The 26,273-nt window shown below is 45.0% G+C and overlaps 1 protein-coding gene across 4 annotated transcripts in view; it reads left to right on the top strand.

The window, feature by feature from the left end:
- CSMD2 (CUB and Sushi multiple domains 2) overlaps positions 1-26,273 on the top strand; it is a 646,653-nt gene that overhangs the window by 329,354 nt on the left and 291,026 nt on the right. For 3 of the 4 annotated variants that reach the window (XM_037827786.1, XM_037827788.1, XM_037827787.1), the window contains exons 10-12: positions 3,723-3,844; positions 18,666-18,769; positions 21,936-22,048. The exons of the other annotated variant lie outside the window; for it this stretch is intronic. In XM_037827786.1, coding sequence (XP_037683714.1) covers positions 3,723-3,844; positions 18,666-18,769; positions 21,936-22,048 — 339 coding nt within the window. The remainder of the gene's footprint in view (positions 1-3,722; positions 3,845-18,665; positions 18,770-21,935; positions 22,049-26,273) is intronic. 4 annotated transcript variants of the gene reach the window in all.

Here is a 26,273-nt window from a genome sequence, read left to right on the forward strand (position 1 = left end):
CTCTTTGCCTGAGATTTCTTGGCTTCAGACATTATCTTCCCTGGTACTGCCTTCTGTGAAGAAATTTTTCCTTCAATCTGTCCCTTTTCTGTTCCTTTTAGTCCAAATTGGCAGAGGTTCTGTTTATACAGATCTTGCAAAAACATTTGTTGGCTTGGCATGCAGCATACAGGAGTCAAAACTGTCAGACAATAGGACTTTCCACAAATCCTTTCTGGATAATTCCATCTCCAGTCCTGGCTTGTACTGAAATGGCTGGCTGGTTCCAGGTTTCATTAAATCCTCACGTGGAGCCTCTGGGGTCTCACTTTCTGTAAGCCCAGAATCTTCCAAACCATCAATTTCTGGTTTCTTTGGACTCAAGAGTTCAGTTCTCAGCTTATCTCTTTCCTCTCGCATTTTACTGTAAACTGCAAGAAGCCAGGCTGCATTTTCCACTTTTAGTTTGGAGAGCTCTTCAGCTAAGTTTCCCAGCTTGTTGCTTTCAAATTCTGCCTTCCATCCAACACCAGGACCTAATTTTGCCAAATTCTCTGCCACTTTAAAACATGAATCACCTTTCTTCCAGTTTACAAGGACACATTCATCATTCCTGTTTATGGCTTCATCAGAAATATCTTGAGAGTTCATACTTCTACCAACAGTTTCTTTGAAGCAATCTAGGCCTTTTCTATCAAACTCCTCACAATTCTTCCAGAATCTTCCCCTTATCCGTTTAAAAAGCCAGTCCAACATGTTTGGTATTTGCAAACTCAGCAGCACCCCATTTCTCTGGTACCAAAATCTGTTCCAGTTTTCTAATGCTGCTATTATGCAAAATACCAGAAATGGATTGCTTTTATAAAGGGGGTTTATTTTGTTACAAATTTACAGCCCTAAGGCCATAGAATTGTCCAAACTAAGGCATTAACAAGAGGATACCTTCACTGAAAAATGGCCAATGGTGTCTGAAACACCTCTGTCAGCTGGGAAGGCCTGTGGCTGATGTCTGCTTGTCCTGGGTTGTGTTTCAGCTCCTCTCTCTCAGCTCCTGTGCATCCTTGCTTTTATCTCCAAGGGCATTTCTCTCTAAGCATCTGGAGGTCCAGGGACATAGTATATCCAAACCAGCACTTGTTCCTTTCTACCTCCAGCACGTTTCAACAGACTGCAAATGTCATCTAATTCTTAGAAACAAGTACAGGAGAAATTAAGATTGAATATGAGGTCTTTTGGCAGAAACATCTGACTTTACAGAAGAGGTGTAAGGTGGTTTGATGGAGATTTGTAACCATTTCCTGCAGAGTTAAGGTTCTAAATTCACAGGTCCTCTGCAAAGGTGGGATGAGATGGTGTTTTGGGTAATCTTACTCTAATTTGTTTAGAAGTGTTGGCCATCTCAAATGAACATGAGATTGGGATTCTGATGGCCCTGGCTTGAATAATGACTATGTCCCAGGCATAGTGGGCTACACACCCATCACCTCATGTAATTTCATCTTCACTAGCTCCATTGTACAGATGAAAAAGCAGCTTCAGAGAGGTTTAATAACTTGCCAGGACTTACACAACAAGAAAAAGGATTTAAACCCAGGGGCTAAGCTGATAAACCCCAAAGCCTGCACTCGTATCACCTGCCAGCTACCTTCAGACTCAGACATATCAAGGACAATCTGTGAATGGAAGTGTTTCCCAACCCAGGATGAAGGAGCAATCAGACACACATGAGGGGAGAGGAGGAGAGAATTCTCCTAGAGATTTGTTCAAACCTGATTCAACTAATATTTGAGGTCAGGGCAGGGAAAAGTAGATCCTTCAGGCCCAGCACTGGAGGGAGCCAAGGAACTTTCTCAAGGAAGGCTGTGAGAAAGCAGAGAGGAGGGAGCAGTTCTATTCCAATGACCCCTTACAAATAACTCTCTGATAACACTTGTTCTGCTTTCTCATAACTGTTTTCACACCTATTTCCTCCACTTGCTGGTGGCCTTTCACAGAGGAGGGGTTGTATCAGAGACATTTTTCTCTCCTCACACTCCGCCTGGCCTGTAATAGGCACTCAATAAGTGTTGGAATGAGTGAGTGCAGGAGTGAGTGCATGAAATGAGAAGAGATTAAATACGTCCAGGAGCTGTGGAACCTATGGCCCAGATCATTCTAGGAAGGGTTTCCTGGAAAAGGTTTATCATGGCACTGTCCACACACAGAAAGGAGCCTGAGGATATGTTGCCCCGTCAGGGGAAACCAGGTTTGACATCACTTTCATTTTATATACTTAGGCTTGTAGAATTTGCTCACTTTTTCTTTACTGTTAGGCACTTTGCTTACAGTTAGGATAAATTGCCATGTGGGCAGCAACAGAACAGGCTCTTAGAGCTCTTTATTAAAATAGCCGAGTGCTAACACTGAAGAATGAAGTGGCTAGAACTAAAGAACACGTTTTTAAAGCAGGCAAGCACCTAGGTACAATGTAGTACCTTAACTGTTATCAATCACTACTTAATCTAATTAGTTTGGAAGCTATTTTAAAGGGCTTAATTAGATTAAGCCGTGATTGATAACACTTTATATCTACTTGAGTAGAGCACTTCTTCTAATTCACCTTGAATCTTTATGCTTCCCGTCAGAAAGTCCGCGTCAGGTATGCACTGAGTATGGGGAGGAACTTGGGAAGTGTTTGATGGCCCTGGAGCCAGTCCAGGTTCCTGACGCTGGGCTGAGCCTGGGGCCTTGGCAAAGCCCTTGGGCATAAGCATTCTGAGACCTCCTGGGGTGGCCTTGACAAGGACATCCTGAGAATCCACTTCAGGAGGACTGAGAAGTCACAGGGGGAGGAGCTGAGGACTTGCAGGACCTGCAGAGGTCAGCATCCTAGCTGAGCGGAGTTGAGTCCAGGGCAGGGCTTCACTGTTCTGGTGACCTGGAGTGCAAATGGGAGAAACACAGGTAAGCGGAGCAAGAGGTGTGCTCCTTTGCAGGTCCATGGGTGCCTGGGACTCCCCCTGCCCCCCCAGCTTTAGGACAACGTGAGTAGTTCTAACCCAGTCTGTGGTGGGAATGAGCTGCTTGATCATGGTGGGGTCGGGATGGTGGGGGTGGGGGTTGTATACTAATCAGCGTTCTCCAGAGAAACAGATTTATTATAAGGAACTGGCTCACACAATTGTGCAGGCTGGCAAGTCCTAATTCTATATGATGGTTTGGAGTCTGGAAATCAGGGAGGAGTGGAAGATGTCATCTCAAGGCAGAATTCCTTTTGATTCTTGTAACCCTCAGTTCTCACTTTTAAGAGCTACAACTGATTGGATTAGGCCCACCCACGTTATGTAGGGTAATCTCCTTTACTTAACATCAACTGATGATAGATGCTGAACTCATCTATGAAACACCTCCACAGTAACTAGGCCAGTGTTCAACCAAACAAGTGGGCACCATAACTTAACTAAGGTGACACAGAAAATTAACCATCCCATGGGGTGGGTTGCTTGGCCTGCCTGTAGGAAGTTCCTCATTGCCTACAGCACAACAGGACAGGGCACGTGGGGCTTGCCCCTACCCCAGTGCTGCAGGAACTCCGACTTCCCCTTGAGCTGCTGAGTACCAGGGGAAGGGCACAGGAAGCCAAGGGCTATGTCTGGGGCGGGTCTGTGCAGACTTCAATCTCTTCTGGGAAGGAGGTGGGAGGGGAGCAGGGGAGCTGGACCTGGTCCAGACTAAAAGATTTCTCTTCCGTCTCATCTCTGCAGCTCGGATGTGTGATGCCCACCTTCGAGGCCCCTCGGGCATCATCACCTCCCCCAATTTCCCCATTCAGTATGACAACAATGCACACTGTGTGTGGGTCATCACAGCACTTAACCCCGCCAAGGTAAGGCTTGTGGGGAGCGGGAGGTGGGATCCCATGCGCAGGCCTGGGTTGGGGGCAGTTGCTCTGCAAGAGGCTTCAAACCCAGAACTTGGTTGTGGTAGATTCTCTGCAGACACTTCTTAAAAATGGTTTTTATTAAATACCAAGTAGATAAAAAGCATATTTATAAAATATAACTAGTATATAAAGAACCTCAATGCAACTAACATCCATGTAGCCATCTCCCAGCTTAAAGGAAAAAAAATCAGTTACCTTTCTGATGCGTGTCCCCCACCAACTTCATTCTGTTCCCTGCACCCTCAGAGGTAACTGTTTACCTCAATTTTGTTTTTATCATTTCTTTGCTTTTCTTTAGAGTTAGCTCTGAAGTGTGTATCCCTAAAAGTACATTGTTCAGGATGTCAGCATTTGAACTTCATACAAATGTCATCATGTTGTATACATTCTTCATCAACTTCACTTAAAATTATGTCCCTAAGATTTACCTGAATTGCTGTATATAGTTTTGCACTGCTATATGCATCTTCTCATATGTTTATATCCCATTTTGGTTTTTTTTTCTGTGAAGTGTTTTTTGCTCTCATAAATGTTAAGGTTAGCTTGTCAAAAACCCCTAAAATGACCTGTCAACATTTTTATTATAATTATATCAAAACTATACATCAATAGGAGAACAACTGATATCTTTATGATGATGAGTCTTCCAATCCATGAGTGTGGTATCTCACTGTTTAGGGCTTCTTTAATGTCTTTCAATAAAACTGCATACTTTTTTTCCATGGCAGATCTTGTGCACTTTTTTTTTTTTTTTTTTTTTTTGTGCACTTTTAAATGTATTTACTCCTAGCTATTTTATATTTGTTGTTGCTGTTATAAATCCTATCTTTTTAAACTGCATTTTTTACCTGTTTCTAGCTAGTATTTAAAAATGCAATTGATTTTTATCCTTTGATTTTCTTATACAGCAATTCTCTTCTAATAATTTATCTATGAATTCTTTGGGTTTTTTACATTGACAATCATCACCTGCAAAGAATGATGGTTTTGTTTCTTCCTTTGCAATCCTTATACCTTTTCTTCTTTCTTTTTCTTGCCTCAGTGCTTTGGCTAGATTCTTCTCTATATTGTTAAATCATTGTTTTAGTGACGGGCTCTCTTGTCATTATTTGATGTTTGAATGTTTTTATTGTTTCACCATTAAGTATAATGTTTGCTGAAGGGTCTTTGTGTTTGTTTAAAAATTTATAGATACTCCTTTTTAGGTTGAGGAAGTTCTTTTCTAATCACAGTTTGCTGAGACCTTTTATTGGAGGTGGATGTTGAGTTTTATCAAGAACCTTTCTGCATCTATTGATATAAGCATACGATTTTTTCTCCTTGATCCTCTTAATGTGGCAAATGCCACTGATTGATTTTGCTAATGTTAAACCAACCTTGCATTCCTGGGATAAACCTAGTAATCTAGTATTATCATTTGTATACATGCCTATATTTGATATGCTTTTGATTTACTAATATTTCATTTAGTAACTTGACGTGAAAATAAAAAGCATCTATTTTATTAGTGAGATTGGCCTGTAATTTTTTTTTCATGTTGACCTTGCCAGATTTTTGTGTCAGGATGTTGCTGGCAACATAAAATTATTTGGAGAATGTTTCCCTGCTTTCTGTCCTTTGAAGTTATTAGTGGAAGACTGGAATGTAATAACTTATGCCTTTAAAGTCTAGTAGAACTTTTCATAAAACTATCTGGGTCTGGTGTTTTCTTTGTTGGAGGATTTTAATCTATATATTTAATACCTTTAATGAGTAAAGGATTATTTAGGTTGATTTGTTATTCTTTAGTCCATTTCACTAAATTTTAAAATTCATTGGACATAAAGTTGTACATACTCTTATTTTATTTTTAATCCCTTCTCTTACTGTTTTTCTGTTCCCTTTCTCATTTCTGATTCTGCGTCTCCTGTCTTTTATCAAGATTGCCAGAGGTTTCACATTAGTCTTTTCAAAGAACCAACTTTTAGCTTTGTTGATACTCCTTTTAATCTATTTCATCAATTTCTATTTCATCAATTTATGCTCTCATCTTTATTATTTCCCTTCTACTATTACATTTGACTTTGCTATTTTGTTCTTTTTCTAGATCCTTATTGATGCTTAATTCATTATTTTGCAGTCTTATTAAGCATCAAAGGCTGTAAATTTCCATGTAAGAACTATTTTGGCTACTTTCCCACCTATTTTTATATGTAGCATTTAGTTTGGTTCTGAATATTTTCTGATTTCCTTTATTCTTTCATCTTTCAATCACAAGTTATTTAGAAATATTTCTTAATTAACATGCAAAGGCTTCATCTTGCTATGTTTTTGTTCCTGATTCTAAAGCTTATGGTCAGAGAACATTGCCTGTATTTGGATTGTTTGAAATTTGTTGAGACATGCATTATGGGCCATAAATGGTTATTTTTCACACAAATTCTGTGTGTGCTTGGGAAAAAAACTGTATTTTGAAATTATTGTTTTCTAATATGTCCATTAGATCAAACTTGTTAATTAAGTTTATAGATTTTATATTCTTATTGATTTTTTTATCTTCTTGGTCAATCAATTGCAGAGAGGAATATTAAAATCTTTCACTAAGATCATCAGTCTTTCTATTATTCCTTGAAGTTCTGTCTATTTTGGCTTTGTATATGTATTAGAACATGCAAGTTGAGAATTACATATTTCCCTGGCAAGTTAAACTTTTTAAAGATCCCTATGTAATGAATCCCTGTATCTCTAGTAATGTTTCTGACCTTAAAGCTTTTTTTCCCAGCTATTATATCAGCTTCATTTTGGTCTTTGTCTAGTAAATCTGTTTCTATTCTCTTACCTTCAACCTTGCGGCTTCCTCATGCTCTACATGTGTTTTGTACATGACTGGATTTTCTTAAAATCCAATGACAATCTATGTTTTAACTGGAGAGTTTGGAACATTTAAATTATATGCATATACCATTTAACCTATTCTTTTAGAGTTACCCTCAAATACCCTTGAAATGTTAGTATGCATATTTAATAAAGTCTAACGTTGAATAATAACTTTATGTTCCTCCTGAAAAGCAGAGATCTTAGAATGTTGTAACTTTAATTATCTCATCCCCCAACTCATATATCATGTCATCTATATTTTCATCTTACTTTACCTTTTCTCACAAGTCACTCTTGTAATTGCTTAATAAAGCAAATATCATTTCAACTTACATATTTACTGCTTCTTTGTTCACATTCCTTCTTGCACATCAGTCCTTCTCTCTTTAATTACTTTCTTTATGTCCAAAGAATGCACTTTAGAATTTATTTTCATGTTGATGGCAATTGTCTTTATTTTCCCTTGTTCTGGAAAGAATACTGGTATTCACTGGATATTCTATTCTTGGTTAATAATTATTTTTTCTTCGTACTTGGAGGTACTATTCCAATGTCTTCTAGCTTGTGCCTTTGCTGTCAATTATTCTTATTCTTTGGCTGCTTTTATGGTATTTTCCTTGTCTTTAGTGTTCTGCAGTTTCACTAGCACATGTATAGGTGGCTATTTTTGTATTTATCCTGCTTGAGATTCATGAAACTTCCTGAATTTATAAATTGTGTTTTTCATTAATTCAGGAAAACTTTGAGCCACTGTCTTTTCAACTGTTGCTTCTTCTTCATTCTCTCTCTTTTCTCCTTGTGAAAGCTCACAAGATGTTACTCTTTCTCATTCTATCTTCCATGTTTCTTAACCTCTCCGTATTTTCTCTCTCTTGTCCTATTCACTAATTCTCTCTCCAGATGTGTCCAATCTCTGTTAAATCCATTCACTTAAATTTTTTATTTCAAATATCAAATTCTTCATTTTATAAAGTTTTGTTTGTTTCATTTTCAAATGTCATATTTTAGAATCTCTTGCTTTAATGATGTTTAGATCCTTATTTGATTCATTGAATACATTAAATATACCTACTTTATGTTCTGTGCCTGCCGATACCACTCCCTGAAGTCTTTGCAAGTTTGATTCTGTTGTCAGTTGTCTCTTATCTCTTGCTCACAGAGCCGTCTTCCTTTCTTTATTTTGTGCTTTTTGACCATGTGGTTGCAATCATCAACTTTGCCTGCGGGAATTCTTTGAGACCTGGGTAGAAGGTGGATTCTTCCAGAGAGGGTTTGCATTTGCTTCTGCCTGATGTCTGAAGACATGACCAGCCGGAACTGTCTTTAGACTAAACTCTCGGAATGAAGGTTTTCCAATCATCCTCGTAATGTGAAGGCTGTAAACCCCTGTGAGGGCTGACTTATAACTGGATTTTCAGGGTAAATTTTCTGTTCCCAATCCACTTGGTGTCAACATCTGAGATAGGCAGTTTTGCCTCCTAGTCCCCACCCTACCCCCTGCCCAGGGAGAGGTAGTGGCAGGAGAGAAGGGGGAAACTCGACTTTCCCCAGTTTTTAAAAATGTACACAAGGTAAAAGCCAATGTCACGCTCTGAGTCATTTTTGGGTTCCTATAGTCACTGTGTTTTGGACTCTGAGTATTCCTTACTAACATATAAAATACATTTTTCTCTTTTTATTTTAAAAATTTTATCCAGCATTTTAAAATTGTTTGGTCAAAGTGCCTGGGTTATAGTGCTAAAAACACTGGAAACATATTTCCTCAGAATCAGTTTTACAAATAAAGAGTCACATTTTATCTAACCATTTGTGATGAACCTAGTCACTGGGAGAGCAGCTTTAGCTGCAGAGGTTGAGGATGGAGGGTAGACCAGGAGAAGGTCTTACTACCATGAGGTTGTTAAGTTGCTGCCTAGAGAACTCTTTCCTGGGCTTTGTTAAAAATGATTATCTGTCTTCTTGTAACCTGAAAGTAGAGTATAGTGGGAAGTCTAGGGACATCTAGTTTTCTGAGAAGTTATTTGATTCATCCCAGAAAGCCGAGCCTGTTCTGGTGTGCAGAGACCACTGCTCCATTACCCTGTGGACGTCACACCAGCCTGGTTCCTGAAGTCAGCCAGCCCCCTAAGGGCACACTCTCAGAGTTAAGCTGTGCAGGAGGGTGTTCCCAGCATCTCCATGTGCTCTTGGTGGCTTCACATAGGGCCAAGGGTACCCAGAAAGGCTGAACAGAGTCCCATCCTGAGGCCAAGTGAGAATAGTGCCAGGGGCATCCAGTGTAGGCAGGTGAAAGTGTGGAAACTCAGAGTCTAGTGTGAGGAATAGAAACAGCCTCCTTGAGAGCATCAGGGAAAACAGGTGCTGTGTTCCTAACCCTATTCATAAAACTGACTCACAAGTGGGATACAGGTGTGTCCAAGGGCTGCCTCTCCATTCACGTTTGGGACACCTCCTTCAGCAAAAAGCACTGCCTCTCTAAGTTCATGTTATTTTGTAAAAGGATCATTCATTCATTGACTGGAAGTATGGTCGTGCCCTCGAGGAACATGCACATGGGAGAGAAGTCAGGCATGTGAACAAACAAAGAGAGTACAGTTCATGGAGGTGTGCGCAGACTGCTATGGGAAAACCAAGGAAGGAGCTGCTAACCGAAAGGCAGGGAAGTTTCCACAGAGGAGGTGACATTGGAGCGGGGTGTTAAAGGATGAGTAGGCTTAGAAATCACTATCTCAGGGTGGACATGTGCAAAGGCACTAAGGTTTGGAACAGCTTTTTTGGAATTAAATTCAGCATGACTGGTTCAAGATGAGGGTGGAAAGGTAAGAAGGATCCAGATTATGGTGAGGTCTGTTTACTTAGCTAAGAGGTTTGAGTTTTACCCTGCTAAAGATATTTTTAAGGGTGGAAGTGTTAGACTGTTGATAATAATAATAGCTAATTCTTGCTGTCTGCTTATTCTATACCAACCGCTAAGAAAGCCCTCTATGTATAAATAAATGATTTTATTTCATTCTCTTAATAGCACAATGAATTAGTTTTGATACACCCATTTGATGGATGAAGGAAGTGAATCATGGATGGGTTAAAGGTTAGGAAACTTAGCCATAGCATATAGCCAGGAAGTGGCAGAGCCAATATTTAAGACCAGTCTTTCTGGCTCCAACACACATGCACTGAGATAGGTACACTGTGCTTCTTGGTGGAACAAAGTCTCAGGGTAGACAGGCAGGGGTGGGACTGACAGCACCAGGATTACAGTCTTGGGAAGCATGAGGGCCGCTCTTTCTTCTGAACCTGAGAACAATTAAGTCTTAGTCTTTGAACTATTGCTCTGGCAGCAGTGGAGAGGGTTGGAGAAGGACACTGAAGGGAATGAGACCACTTAGGAAGCTGAAGCAGTTGCCCAAGTAAGAAAAATGGAGGCACCAACCAAGTCTTTGGAAATGTGGAGGGGAGAGAGATTTGAGAGAGGTTTGAGGGATGGAATGGTACTTGTGGTTGACTGGATGGGGTTGGGGCAGAAGGAGGAGTCTTATTCAACATTGTATCCTCAGTGCCCACAACAGTGCCTGGCACATAGTAGGCACTCACAAATGTTTATTCAATGAGTAAATGAAAGATGATTCAGTGTTTTCTGGCTTAGACAAATGGGGAACTTAAAAAGGAAACACCAGAGGAGGGACATGTTTTGCAGGGGTCAAGATGTACCCTCAGGTACATCCAATGACATTTGGATACATTGATTAGAAATTCTGGATAAATCTTGGTTCAAGAGAGATCTTTGGTGTTATCTCATCAGCTCACGGGCAAGATGGAAACCTAGGGAATGGGCAACATATTTTGGAAAGAGCGAAAAGATTAAAAAGATGCAGACTAGAGTGGGGGACACCATCCTAACAAAGAGCAGATGAAAGAGGGGGTCCAGTGAAAGAAACAGAGAAGCAGCCATGTGAGAGGTAGGATGAGAACCAAGCAGCAGAAGAAGGAGGAGTTTCTCAGGTGACCGTGTTTGACATCAGCAATGCTGACAAAGGTCTTATTGGGTAAGGACTGAAAAGAGACCATTGGTTTTGGCCTTGGAAGAAGTGGAGCTAAGAGTGGGGTGAGAAGTGAATGGATAGGAGGTGAAGTCAAGAGTCTAGACAGCCCTTTTGAGAAGTTGTATGAGGAAGTAATAGAAGACAAAAGGGCAGTCGCCTGTGAAGGAGGGAAGGTAGAGAGAAAGTTTTGGGCTACTTCGGAGTATTTGTTTCTTGAGGATATTGGAAAGTTGAATGTTTGTAGGCTGAGGGCAGAAGTAAAGAGGAAGAGAGTGAAGATGCAGGAGAAAGAGGATGGTAAGTGAAGGGAGGTCCTGGAGTGAGTGGGGGGAAATGGGATTGAGTATATAAGGGTTCCCTTGGCAAGGAGGGAGGCTGGCATGAGCAGGAGTTGATAAATAGGGATGCTCTGGTATTAGAATGGCCACGAACTTACATCAAGATGCCAGCATTAACTGAACACCTACAGGCTCTGCAGCCCTACACTGTAGAAACAATAAGAACTCACAGTCTCATTGGGGAGGCAGGTTAAGGATTTGTCTCTCCTCAATAAACCAGGAAGAAAACAACTGAAAAAACTCCATCCTTCTGGAAGCTTGACAGACTCAGGGCAAAGGGAAAAGAAGCTCAGAGCCTACTCTAGCTGCAACCTCTCCACACTCACTTGGATTTGGAGGTCCTTGGGAATGTTCACCCCACCTTGGGCACGTGGGCCATCTCGATCCCTATAGTCAAGCCTTCCCAAAATAGTATCCCCCAACCTTGGTCGTTGAAAATAACTAAGGCGACTCTAAAAGCAGATTCCCATGCTCCTTCCCCAAAGACCTGATTCAGTGGATCTGGGGTGAGTCTCTGGAACCTATATTTTTAAAGATCACCCTTGTTGGCTGTGGCTAACCCAGCTTATATGATAAAGAACAAACTCTCCAGTGAGGCATACAGGGTCCCCGTCATGCCACCCCAGCCACATTGAACTCATGCTAGGATGAGAAGGAAATAGGAGGTGGCCTAGAAGGAAAAGGACAAGGAAAGCTCATTTCATGAACTTCAAAGCCAAAGAAACAGTTCTGATTATTCACTGCTTAGAGATAATCAGTGTCATTCTTGCCTTTGTAGACCTGAAGAATTGAGAAATAGTTCTCCTAGCAAGTCATCACTAGCTAGTGCAAATGTCAGAAGCACATTTATTAGTCCAATTGTGCACTCATTTATTCATTCAGCAAACATTTGCTCATACCTTCTCTGTGCCGGGCCCTGCATGAGATGCTGCCAACCAGAGAGTTTTCCCTGGTGTGTCCCAGGGCCCCCTCCTCGGCATTAGGAGGCTCCAGTGGACCCTATTAACCTGCCTTCTCCGTGTCTGAAACCTGAATCCTTTCTTCTTTAAAGTTGTCTCCACTTCACATCGTTTCTTAGCATTCCTCTTCCCCTAGAACTGGCTGTAGCTTTGATGACCCAAACACACCCTTCCCTATTCCTGAAGACAAGCCCTGCCCCCTCCCCCAGGCAGGATTTTGTGCCCCTCATACTTCCTCCATCCCCATGCTTCCCTGATTTCAGCACTTACCACGCTGTCTTGTATTTTCTATTTACTCGTGTGTCTCCTTCACTAGACTGTAAGGGCCGTGAGGGCGGCGGCCATGTTTGTCTTGACTGCCGTTGCCCCTCCAAAGCCTAGCACTTAGTAAGTGCATAATAATTGTCGAATGAATAAGTGAGTCAATCAAAAGTTCAACTGCTTCTCAGACTACCAAAATTACACCTGAGGTATGACCAAGTTTGAGAACCTCTGAAAGTTCTCCATCTTTGCTCCTGGACATTCTTTCACAACTTCCTCCAAAGCCTTCCTCAAAGGTGGTGATGGCTTCTGTCCTTGAACTCCTGAGGGTTCAGGTCTACAGCCTCCCACTGGCCTCCCCTCCTCCTCACTCCAAGAACTAATTCCCCAGCCTTGCCCTGCGCCCTCAGCAAGACCCGGCAGGAATCACCATCAAGCTGTGCCCAGGAAAAGTGCATTTCCTTCCTTTCACCTGGCTAATTAGTAATCTGGCTGCAAGATTAGTAAACCAGGACTGGGAGAGCTAAGGTCAGCCCTTCAGAGCTCAGAGAAGGGCTCCAAGGAGGAATACAGAGGAAGGACTGGACCACAGCGCTGCGGAGAGGCCTCTGCCTAGCCGAGGAGGGGCAGGGTCTGGCCACCTAGCCCAGGGTTTCCATGCCACGTTGCTGAACTTTATCCTGAGGGTCAGCAGTTGGCAGGCTCCTCTTTGGTGAAGGAAGCCTTTCTCCAGCTCCTGTAACAGTCAGGTTGCAGTTGGATGTGAATTGCAAAAAACTCCTCCAAAGACGCTTAAACTAAATGGGGCTTATTTTCTCCATATCTCAGAGGCACAGAGGTGCAGAGTCCAGGCTTGGTTTGGTCTCCCACCCCACCCCCAGTGTCATGGGCACCTTTTCTTTTTCTCTGCATCTGGCTGTCATCCTCATGATCACAAAAAGCCTGCTCCACCTCTGACCCCACATCTGTACTCCAGGGAAAAGAAGAGAAAGGCAGGAACATGAACCTAATGACTCCTTAGCCCATCTCTCATTGCCCAGAATTCTATCACACAGGCATCTTTAGCTCTGCAGTTAGCTATGTACAGTGCCACACTCTGAAGCCAGGGTTCTGTTGAGAAGGGGTAAATGGAGGAAGGACCCTGAATTAACAACTACCTAGGTCTGTCACAGAGCTGTAAAGGATGAACTAAATCAAAATGGAACTGCATTGGTTGAAGAAGGGCTCTGTCCCTTATGGCTCCTTGTCCATCTGGGTTGGTGGCCCTTGAAGTACCTCTTTGGAACCCAAGGGTGCCTGGGAACTCAATTTGAAAACCGTTGCTCAAGGATAGAAGTCAGCAAACATTTTGTGTAAAGAGCTCAGTCATAAATATATTTCAGGCATTGAGGGCCACTTAAGGTCTTTGTGGCATATTCTTCATTTTTTTTTCAACCCTTTATATATGCAAAAACTGTTATTCTTAATTCAAAATGCCTGGGCAAAAATAGGCCACAGGTCAGATTTGGCTCAAGGGCCATAGTTTGCCAACCCCTGCTCTAGGGTATGGTGAGGAAACAGAATTTTTGGTGCAGAGCGAAGGATGAGTAACAGTCAGAGAACCAGTTAGGAGACTGGGTGGAAGGACCATCGTTGGTCCAGCTCTCTTGGGACTCCAGCTTCCCATAAAAATGGCCCGGAGCTGCTGAGTCCTCTGCCACCTCACAGAGACCTTGAGCACAGGATGGCAGGGCTGGGAGCCCTGTCCATTGGCTGGTCCTGGACAGGGATTGGGAAGCAAGGAATTTCCCCAAGGGCTGGAGTGGGTGTCCCTCCAATGCCCTATGAATCTCAGGACAAGGTGTGTGCTGCAGGGCCCCTGGTTTCTAGGACTCCCTCCCCTGCCCACCCTCTGCCATGAACAGCTTGTGAACTCAAGCCTCAAGCCCTCGTCCCACCCCTGGGCCAGCACCAGCCTCCTGCCTCCAGTCCGTCCTTCATGCTGAGTTATCTTTCCTTAAAAACACATCTGATTATTTACACTCACAACCTTCAAACTTCCCATAACCTTCACAATGAAGTCCAGACTGCTGGTCCTGGCCTGCCAGGAAGAATCCAACCTCAGACTCCATTCCCTGCCAGGTGTTATTTACGCCCCTCCCCCTGCCCCGGCCACCCTCCCTGCTCTGCATTCCCTGTGCATTGCTCACAGCAATGCAATTCCCTGGACAGACCTCACACCCTTCTCCATCCTGCAAGGCCTAACCCAAGTATCTCTCCTCCTTGTGAACTCCTTTAATCTCTCCTTTCTTTGTGACCCTTCAGCACTCACCAACTATGCCAGGTACTTGGCATTTAGATTCTGCTCTCAATTGTCAGACAAGTGAGATAGCTTATGGGAAGCAGCTAGCTCGGTGCTTGGCACATGGCAGGTGCTCGGTAATTATGTCCTAGCTGATGGGTTCATTTATTCATTTATTTAATGGGTTTAAATTGGGTGTCTGAGCTGTATACAAATGTGCCTCTTTGATCATGCCTATTTCATGTGCTACCGTCTCTCCTGCCTCAGAAAGGTGCTTTGTGAGCTTGATTGATCTGATGTTCTTTAATGAGTCATTATAAGTTCCTGTATTTAAACAAAGGCCAAAGCAGAGGAGGAAAAATAGAGAGGATCAGTACATCGTGCCCTGGGGGCCTGTTCTGAAGCTGCAATGTTATGTCTAGTGTACAGTCTACTTGGTGTAATTAGCTCCTACATTAGGGTCAAATGCTTATATCAATGGCTGCTCTAACCATTACAGGCCTCATAATCCTGTGCTACCACATCTGGAGGTGGCTCAGTGAGCTGGCACCTCACTGAGCATGCAGCAGGACCTTATGCTTTGTAGAGTAAAGTCCCTCCTACAGAAAGCACCACCAGCCTGGTACTATTTTATGAACTAGTGTTTGCTGAGCACCTGCTGGAACCCAGAAAAAGTGCTTAGAGAACTCATGATCCTTCCCTCATGGATCTGAGACCTTCTGGGATGTTGAAAGGCAGTAGAGCCTAGTGGCTAAGAGACTGGCCTTTGGAATCAGACTGCCTGGTATGAGTCCCAGCTCTAGCACTTAGCTGTGTGATCTTAGGCAACTTGCTTAACCTCTCTGTGCCTTGGCTTTCTCGTTTGTGAAATGGAGGTAATAATAGTCCCTGTTGTTGTGAGTTTCACATGAGTTGATGTATGAATAAAGTGCTTAGAACAGAGCCTGGCATGATAAAGTTGTCAGCTACTGTGAAGAAATTTCACAAGAGATTATCAAAGAATGTGATTGTGTCTCAAGGAATCTCCTAACCAGGGGTTGGCAAACTACAGCCAGTGGACCAAATCCAGCTCACTGCTTGTTTTTGTAAATAAAGTTTTATTGGAACACAGCCATACCCACTCATTTACATATCTCCTGTGGCTGTTTTTGTGCTACAACAGCTGAGTTGATTAGTTGCCACAGAGACTGTGTGGCCCAGAGAGCCAAAAAGATTTACTATCTGGACCTTTACAGAAAAAAAATTTGCCAGCCTCTGCCCCAGCTGATATTGACTATGAGGAATCTGAGATTGTAGCATCCAGTCCAGGCTGGTGAGTAGGGAAGGGCATCCTTCCGGAGGTGGGGTCTGGAAAACATTCTCCCGTTGAGCATTTTCTGAGCCCTTGGCATGCGCCTGGCACAAGACAGGCACTGGAAGTACAGAGGCAGTGAGGCCTGACCCCTGCCCGCCAGGAGTTCATGGTGCAGTGCAGGGACAGTAAACAGATCAGTCACAGTCCAGCAGGGGAAGGGAGAGGATGGGGCTGAACAGGGGCACCCACCTTGTCAAGGGTAATCAGCAGCACTCGGGGGAGAGGGAACTCAAGGATGAGGAAGAAATCTCTAGGGGAGCACGGAGAGGGAGGATCCTGCACAGATCAGAGTCGCCAATGGGCCGGCCTGGTGGGGATGCCCAGGAGCTCAGGTAGCCACACCGGCTATGCGGGGGGCGTGGGAGGTCAGCTGGGTGCAGGGGGCAAGGGCTCCTCCTGGGTGTCGGGGCCAAGGTGATGTCATTCTGTAGGGCAGGACTGTGGAGGGTGAGAGAAGGGACAGAGTGATCTCATGATGATGACATTTGGGAACAGGGATGGGAAAGCCAGAAGAGCCAGAGAATCCCCAGTCACAGTTACAACCCATCCATTCGTTTCTCATCCACCTCTGCCCTGCTACAGGCCCACGTCTCCCTCACCAGACTATTGCTATGGCGACTAATTGGTCTGGGTTTCAAACCACTCTCAATGCTGTTGTTCCTAAAACAAAAATCTCAGGTTCCACCTTTGCTTAAAACTCTTCCCTGGCTCCCGCCTGGCTTCAGGACAAAGCCCAAGAGCCTTAGCAGGGCAGACAGCCCTACTGGCTCCTCCTCCTTCTCCCGTGTCCCGCCTTCCACTCCCCTCTCCCTTAAAGCAGCTCCACATTAATCAGAAGCCTCTAGACAAGTCACACTGTTCCACGCCTCTGCTGTTTCCCGCTCTTCCTTCTGCCTGGATTGCTTTCCCTTCCGTATCCATTTGTTACATGCCGGTTATTCGTCCAAGCTCAGCCTGAGCTTGCTTTCCTCCGGCGTCACCTCCTCTGTCCTGGCTGCAGACCCACTGGAGTGCTCCCAGAGCCTCTTAGCAGAGACGCCCCTATCGGGGCGCCCCGCCTGCCTGTGCCAGTGGGCCCCTGAGGGAAGGCAGTGCCGATGTGCTTCTGAGATGCCTGATGGCGCCTTGGGCAGTGCCCGCATGGACGTGGGTGCTGGGCTGTGTGGTTTGGACAGAGGAAAGCTGCAGAAGGCCTCAGTCAGTCACCACTGGGAAAAAATATCCCCAGAAATGCTATATTCCTTAGACTCCCAGAAAGAAACAAAGGAGCAATTTCAGCCTCGTCTTTGGGAGAGTGAAGGGTCTTTCGGGATTGAAAGCAGACTGAAATGGGCAAAAAGAGACCTGGTTGAGAAGTAGGAGCATGTGCCTTCTGTGTGTCCTGAATGTGTGGTGTCACCACCATCCCACCCAGCTGCCCCACCAGAAACCTGCAAGTTACCCTAGACCCCTGCCTCTCCCTCACCCCCCATACCCATCTAGTCACACAGCCCCAAATATCGTGAGACTCTGACCCTCTTCTCCACCCCCCATTGCTACCTCTCTACGGCTTACCTAGACTCCCACAAAAGCCTCGGAGCCCTCCTCACGTTGGTTTCCACACAAACAGCCAGACTGATCTTTTTCTCGAACACTATGTGATCCCACTTTTTAAAAACTCTTTTGTGGCTCCTCCCTCAGGATAAACCCAACACTTGAAAGCGAGGAGGGGTGGGGGGTGTTATGAGAACCTCTGGACTTAGCACCAGGCGAAGGTCTCAAGTTCTGGCTCTCCCCTGGTCACCTCCTTGCACAGAATGTCCAGCCACGCTGTCCCCCAGGGCAAGGTGTGATGCTTGGCAGCTGGAAGGTGTCCTCAGTAAACACTGTAGATCTGCCACCGACAGACACTAAACAAGCTGTCATTTCTGGGATGCTCAGTTCTGACCCAGCTCAGGCCCTGTGTTCTGACTCCTCAGAATGACCCCCTCTCTCTCCAAATCACCCACTTTGACCCGATGGAGCCTTATATATCTTTGGAATTTCCTCTTCTCCCCCTCGCTGTGGGCAGGGACTGTGTCTTACTCACTGTTGAAACCCTCACGTAGCCTGGCATGTGGTGAGTACTTAGCAAGCATTTGTGGACGGCAGGACTAAAACAAGTTAAGGGGGAGGTCTCGTGCTGCGATCTCCTTCCTGGAGCATTCATTTATTCAACAAAATTTTTTTTTTAAAGGATGGAGAAAAGCAGGGTAAGGAGAGGCTAAAAGAAACTTCTGCAACATAGCTAAGATTCCACCTGGGGCTTGAAAAATTGCCACCAAGCCCACAGGGATTTCTGTGCATTAAAGCATGAAGAAAGAGTCTGATAATCTCACAGCAAGCCACATGTGCCTGGTGTTGCCATGACAGTCCCTGGAACTGGCCAGATGTGCCATGAAATCTTTGGAGAAATCAGGGGGCCCCAGAAACATGGGAAGAAATCATTCATTCTCATAAAGTTGACAAAGAAATGGTCAGTCTGGGTTGGGGAGTCTGTAGGTGTTGCTGGTAATTCTTGGGCATCAGAGCATAACAAGAAAAATGTTTTCTGCTATCAGGCTTTGGAAGTCTTTTTTTGTTTCTTTTCAAGTTCTATTAAGAAAAGTCTCCCCCCGCAGCCACTGCCTGCTCCCTAATTCTGTGCTCCCCCCTAGGTGATCAAGCTCGCCTTTGAGGAGTTTGACTTGGAGAGGGGCTATGATACGCTGACGGTCGGGGACGGTGGGCAGGACGGGGACCAGAAAACTGTTCTCTACATGTAAGTGAAGCAGTGTGCATGGTCAAGAAGGTGGACAGCACATGTACCTTGGCTGGCAGTGGGGAGGATGGGCTTACCGAGTCCTCCTGGCCCCCAGACCACCCTGTAGCAAGGACAGGTCCTGCAGTGCCCCTGGATAGTTTCAGAGAATTGGGACCATATAGACGTCATGACGCCATTTTTTGAGCCCAAGAGAGACAGGCTAGAAGGCATGGTCTAGTCAAGGGATGGCTGATCACCATCAGGCTGTCCTGAGAGTCCATTACATTGGAGCTTTGCCCTTGGGAGCCATTGGGCTCTTCCTTCTTTGCCCACCACCATCCGCCTGATATGAAAGCAGGAAAATGCCCCTGTTCAGTGCACATGGCCAAGCTACAGAGAGGCAGACAGATCTGACCAAGGAAAAAGAGGAAATTCACATACATTGGGCACCTATAAGCACTGTGATGGGCACTTTCACATCAATTATCTCAATTAATCCCCAGCACAGTCCTGTGAGAAAGGTGTTATTATCCCCATTTAACAGGTGGGTAAACAGGCCCATTAAGTATCTTGCAGAAGATTGCAAAGATGGTTGGTGGCAGAACCAGAAATTGAGTTTGTATCTTTTGATTTCAGCCAAGGCCTGCTCCCACACCTATACTCCCTTGTAACCAGGCTAGCTCCAATCTGACATCCACTGGTTTTAATGCTGAATGAGGAATGGCCATTTGGCAATAATGGGCTTGTCCAGGTGCTCTTCTGCCCTATGTGCTTCCCATACCTTCCCCATATCTACCTGGATGTGTTCTGGGGACTGTTACATGACTCATCCTATATTACCCACTAAGTTGGCAGACATGGCTGGGACCTTGGATTCCTCCAAACAGAGCAATGGAATGTGAGCCAGAAGGGTGCCCTCCTGCTCTGTGTCCCTTCCCCCATGCCCTGTACTCCCCTATCCTCCAGCTTTGTGCATCCCCATCACTCACCTTCTGCCTTCTGCCCCAGCTTGCTGACATGTATGGTGAGTCAGTTCAGTGTGCCCAAGGGACCTGGATCCCAGCTCTGTCTCCTCCCATGACCCGCTGAGCTTTGTCATAGAGAGAACCTTAGAACATCGGAGCTGATAAAAGATTTAGGAATCATACAACCCAACTCCCTCATTTAATACTGGGAATAAAAAGCCCAGAGAGGCTCAACACTTGCCCAAGGTCCAATAACAAATCAATGGTGGGGACAGGGCTTGCACCCAAGTCTCTTGACCAGTCTTGAATGAGCTTCCACCAGGTTATATAGCAGCCGCCCAACCATGGGGTTCTGGGACTCTCCCACAGCCCCCAAATCTCCTCAGGCTAATGTTGATCTGATACCTTCAGGCAAACACGTGCAAAATGGTTGGGTTCCTTGGTTGTCATAATTGGGTCAAACAGAGGTAAAGCAGAGGCCTTGGCCTTCCTCCTTGCTCACCATCACCCCGAGTCAGAAGCCAGCATTGACCTCACCTCTATCCTTTCTCACTTCAGAACTTTTGGCTCAGGTCTCAGAGCCCCCAGCCCAAGATGTCATAAGGGCCCGGCTGTCTCCATGTGCTCAATCCCTGCTCCACCCCCCACGGAAGGGAGCTCTCATGGTGTGCTAAGCATCTCTCTGCAGCCAACTCAACAGCCCCTCAAGCTCTGAGAGTCCAGAATGAAGCAGAGATTAGGACCTGTTCATCCGCTCCTCCCCCTTCTGATACTGGTGAATTGTCTGTTCTCAACAGAAGGAGGAATCCAGGAAAGGGGCAGGAACACCTGAAAAGGGTTTTTCTTCTGGAAACCCCTGGCCTGCTTGGCGGGTTCCTGGCTCTGCCACTCTCTGGCAGGCTGACGTGGGGAAGTCACAGCCCCTTTTGCACCCGTCTTCTCATCTGTACAGAGGGGATGACAACCCCTACCTCACTGGGCTAGTTGGGGATTAAATGAGATATCGGATGGGAAATTGGTCAGCAAATGTCTGACTCAGGTAGGCGCTTGGTAAATGCAAGTTTAATCAGAATTGTCTCCATGCCTAAAATCTCCTCTTCAGAAAGCACGTGGCCTTGGGGTGATAGCTGCACTTTAAACCTCTCCTTTCACGCTGGTGTGGAAGGATATGCTCATTAAAAGGAATGGTTGAATAGTAGGAGAGGAAGTCAGAGAAGTGACAAGACCAGGTCATTTACAGCCCCATAATGCTATATTGTAAGAACGTGGACTTCACACTAAAATGCAATGGGAACTCTGCAGAAGTTCAGTGCCATAATCTGACTTTCATGCTAAAAAGATCATTCTGTGAAAATGCATCCAAAAAGTAACATGAAGTGATGGGTGTAAAGATGGATGAATATGTGATAAAGCAGATATGGCGAAACGTGAAGTATAGAATCTTGGTGGTGGGTATGTGGGTGGTCACTGCTTAATGCTTTCAAATTTACTGTACATTTGAAAATTTTTGTAAGAAAATGTTGAGTAAAAGCTATTGAAAAGAAAAACTAGATATAATCCTGAAGGGCCATAATCTAACTGATGTATATAGAATAATTTTAGCATGTCATTGAAAACTGTCCTATGGAGATATTCTACATGCCAAATCTTATTTCCTCACTAACTTTCATTATGGAAGTAGAATATATTTCTTTGGAAAGAATCTGGGTAATAAAATCTAAGATAATCATATCTGACAATGTAAATACCTCAAAATTATATTTTCTGTATGATAAATTGAGTGTCAATATATAGTCAAAATAAAAACAACAGTTTAAAAAAAAAAAAGAATGACTGAGGTTCTGCCTAGGGAAGTGAGTTTCTGCCTTTTCTCTGATACAGATCAAGGGCTGCCAGAGGCCCTCTTGGTTAGTTTTGGCTCCAGCTATCCCTGTGCTTGAGAAAGTGAAGACATGGATCATCCCTTGGAAGCCCACACTGGGCTAGGGGGGCTCTGCTGAGAGTCAAGCTCTGCCCGTGGCCAAGGGGGGAGGTTCTGAGTTTTCCCAGCACACGGAGCACATGCTGCTTGGGCCAATGTCAGAGACACAGTGAAACCCAGAGTTTGCCCCTGAGTGGGCCTGGCTCCCGGACATTGCTTTAGACATTGTTGGTTGGGCAGTCATTGTATTTGGGTACCACGGTGGGGTTCACCCTTCTGAATCTCTCTGTCCTGACAGTCTGACAGGTACATCAGTCCCAGATCTGATTGTCAGCACCAACCATCAAATGTGGCTTCTCTTCCAGACCGACGGCAGTGGCAGCTCCCTGGGATTCAAGGCTTCTTACGAAGGTAACTGTTCTTGATGAGACAGATGACCTCCACCCTGGGAGGCAAAGAGTTGGGGTCTGGATGTGGAGTCAGAAAGCCCTGGGTTTGAATCCCAGTTCTGCCCGTACTGGCTTCCACTCCTTAGGCAGGCCATTGGACTTTTTGGAGCCCCAGGCTTCCTCATTTAGTGGGTCTCCCGGGTGGTTTTCAGTATTGTACAAATCACTTAAAATGCTGGGCACTCAGCACCAAGCACATATATTTCCATGCCCAATTCATACCTTGCTCATGTAGACCTTTCAAAGCTCCTTCAGCTTTCTAAGCCTATCTTATTATTATTTTTTTTTTAATCTTTAGACTGGGAACTATAGCTTCCCAGCCTAATCTATTTGGGTGAGAGAGAGAGTGTGTGTGTAGGGCCCGTATAGACACAGCCCATTGCAGCTGGCCCAAGGAAGATGCAGATGAGGGTATTCTCTCATCAAGAACAGGCTTTAAGAGAACTACAAATGCTGGGACCAACGAGATGCCACCACCCTCACCCTTCCCACCCATGAGCTTCCAAACCTTTTCCAGGCCAGTGAGTGCTTGAGCTGATCCCATGAGAAGGGGAGGAGAAGCCATTCTGCAAGTATTTGTCAGGCACCAGCAGGAGAGGAACAGATTTATGGGCTCTAGACCCTCTCCTCAAAGGGCTTGTGCTCTAGTGGTAAGACAGAGAGGTAAACTAATACAGCTTTAAAGCAAGATACTTGCTGCTAACAGAGCCAGTGGGAGCACGGAGGAGGGGGCAGCCATCCTTCCCGGGGGATCAGGGAAAAGCTTTATCAGGAAACTGAGCCTTACATCTTCACCATGATGATTCCATGGCTCTAGAAAGATAGGAGACAAGGGAAGAGGGAGAGAAGGAATGCGTTTTTCTACCCCCATTCAGAGACCTGATAATTCTACAAGGAAGCATTTAGCGAACTAAATCCCATGCTGAGTAACTCCAAAGGACGCTCATCCAGCTCAGTATGGGTTCCCACGCCTGCTTCCCCACCCCCAGGGTAATAAAGCAGGTTCTGGGTTCTTATTCTGCTCCCAAACTGAGTACCCGGGAGGTTAGCCATACTCCCTGCATTAATGTCTTCATTCAGATACCCACAAGGGGATGGACAATGGACGTGCTGTTCCAAGAAGAGGAGGTCCGGGTCTCAGTGGGACGTAACAGCCAACAGAACACATTTCTGGAGTGCTGAGTGCTGAGTTCAAATTCTTGTTCTGTCACTTTCTAGCTTTGTGGTGGGTCATAGACTCTCTCGAGGGCTCTGCTTCCTCATCTGTGCAATGGATATAGTAATACAATCTAGGGGGTAGGGCCACTGTGAATATTAAGTTAGGTAAAGAATGCAGAAACAAGAAATGTTGCAAATTGCAAAGCAGTAAGGGAGCAACTAAAGGGTGAGTAAATGAGTAGTTAAATGAATGAGATCTTCTGGTACATACAGTTATACACAAGCAGCCATTGAGGGGATGGAAAGAGCTCTGGAGGAGAAATAAGGAGACCCAGATTCAATCCAAGATCTGCACTCAGTATGTTGAAAATGGGAGTGAGTGTGAATTGGTCAGGGATGGATTTGGACTCAGAGTTTCTAAAGTTTCCCGTTTCTAAATTCCAGAAGTGGGAAAGAATGATCTGTGTCATCCACATGCCCTCGATCTGTCCATATTTTATCAATAGCTTGGCTAAGACATAAATAGCAAGAGCCTGGAAAGGATGACCGTACACCAAAGGGCAAACTCAGTGTGCAGAAAGGTCTTGGTAGGGGAGAGCTACGGCCAAATTAGCAGGATAAGATGAAATGGGAATAAAAAATGAAGCCCTGTTCCAAGGTTCAAAAAAATTAACTACCAGAATTCATGCCAGGGAGTTAGTTGTGCTTGATTCTGTCCTCATCAGGCATCAAAGAATTGAACTTAGATGTGGGGATCTCAGCTTGAGATGGATAAGGAGAGGACTTAAGCCAAGTCCCGCAGGAAAGCTTAACAACCCCTGAATGTTTACTCAGGAGAAAGGCGGGGGAGACTCAAGAGCTGCGTCCAAGTATCTGAAGAGCTGTCATGTGGGAAACATGATATTTGTTTGGTGTGATTTCTTTGGAAAAGGACATAACAGTTGTCGAGAGCCTACTATGTGCCAGAAGCTCTATGTGGATTATCTCAAGGCTTTCAAACAGTATCATGCAAAGACCTGGGAGCCTCCAGGAACCACCCAGGTGGGGTAAGAGCTGCCTGGCGGGGAGCCTGCTGACCCCACTTCTCTTTCAATCAGAGAAGTTCTCCTTCCTTCTCTTTTACTCCTGTAAGCCCTACTTTAGGAGTGGGTTTATGGCGGAACCTTAGTTGGAAAAACACTACTTCATCTCATTCAAGGCTCACAACTACATGAAGGTGGCTGTTTTATAAACAAGGAATTTGAGACTCAGAGGGGTAAAGGAACTTGCCTGGAGTCACGCAGCTAGGAAATAGTGGAGCCGAGATTCAAACCCGTGTCCCTCTGACTCCCAAGCCCATGATTTTCCCACTATACCAAGGGCCTCCCAAAGTTACATAATTTCAACTCTGCACAAAATCTTTATGGAAGTCAATTTTTCTCCCAATCAAATGAGCCTGGATTCTGTGTTAACAGAGGTTGGGTTTTGGTTCATTTCTTCGTTTGTCCATTCCACTCATTCCATATTGATTAATCTCCTCTTATGAGTCCAACTCTGTGGTAGATACTAAGATTACCACACTGAGCAAAACATGCCTCGTCACAGACAGGTGTTAGCAGGACTTCTCGTAGGAACTGTGGCAAATCAGGCAGAGAGTCCAAGTGCTTAGAGACATTGCCAACCCGCAAGGGCTCCGTCAGGTTCTACACACAGAGGCAGCAGGTTCTGTGAAAGTAGAACGGACTCTGGAATTCGACCACACCTGGCGAATCTCAGCTTGGTCCTTTACTAGCTGTGTAACCTGGAGCAACTCACATGGTCTCTCTGAACCTCAGTTTCCCCACTCCTATAATTGGGATAATAATGCCAACCTCAATGCGTTGTGAAAATGGAATGAGATCACATGGGGTGATGTGTATAAAACTCTGCACGGAGCCTGGGGGCTGCCAAAGTTCCTCTCCCAAACCACCGTCCACTCCAGCACTCAGCCTCCTCTCCACTGCCACCTTTGCCCTCTCCCCAGCTCCAACTCCCTTCCCTGATTCTGCCAATTCTCCCTCTGCCCTGTCTCAGACCCTCATCACTTCTCATTTTAACAACTGTATGGTCCTAACCAGTATCCCCGGCTCCTGTCCTCCCCCCACCTCCACACACACACACACACACACACACACACACACCCTTGGCCACATGCAGCAGATTATATACCCAGAATCCAAATCTGGCCACGACTCTCTCTGACTTTAAAACAAACACACAAACAAACAAATCTTTAAGGCCAAGTTCTCATTATCCTAGAATGAATACAAAGTCATTTACATGACATGTACAGCTCTCCATGACAATAATTTCAAACCAAGTTTGACTCCTATGAATCCATTCAAGGCAGAGAGGTTATTTTCTTAATCTCTCCAGACCTACAGTGCCTAAGCCAGTGCCTTGCTCACAATATCTGCTCAGGAAAGCTCCCAGAATTAAACTATAGTGACTTTTTATACATGCACAACCAGGCCCCCTTCCTTGGCACCCTCCCAATTCCCTTTGGCCCATTGTACCACTTCCCAGCTCTGAAGTGCTAAGGGTCTACACATTCTCTAATGTCCCCAAAAGCTTATGGGTCAGACGAACCCAATTTATAATCAGACTCTGCCATCGACTCCCTGTGTGATCTGCAGCTGGGCCCTCCTCATCTCTGAGCCTCAGTTCTCCTGTCTGTGAAGGGGAGCTGATGAATATTTGCTTTTGAGTCTTAGGAGGTCTCAGTGTAGTGAAGCATCCAACATAGGGCCTGGCATTTAGTAAGTGCTCAGTTAACAGCTTGCCCCCTTCCCCTGCATCCCTGGTTCTGCAGCTCTTCTCCCAACCTGCATCCATCACCCAAAGCTTCAGAATCACCTCTGCCTCCATCTTCGTCTTCCTTTTATCCCAGGTCCTGGGAAATCCCATATAGGATAGACAGCTTGGCTCAGGGATGGGAGGGCATCCTGGATGCAGGATGTTCTGGACTGATATTCCACAGGATGGTATGAAGCATTTGAGGGCAGGCACCT

The sequence above is a fragment of the Choloepus didactylus genome, chromosome 2 (assembly GCF_015220235.1).
Source record: "Choloepus didactylus isolate mChoDid1 chromosome 2, mChoDid1.pri, whole genome shotgun sequence".
Classification (NCBI taxonomy): domain Eukaryota; kingdom Metazoa; phylum Chordata; class Mammalia; order Pilosa; family Megalonychidae; genus Choloepus; species Choloepus didactylus.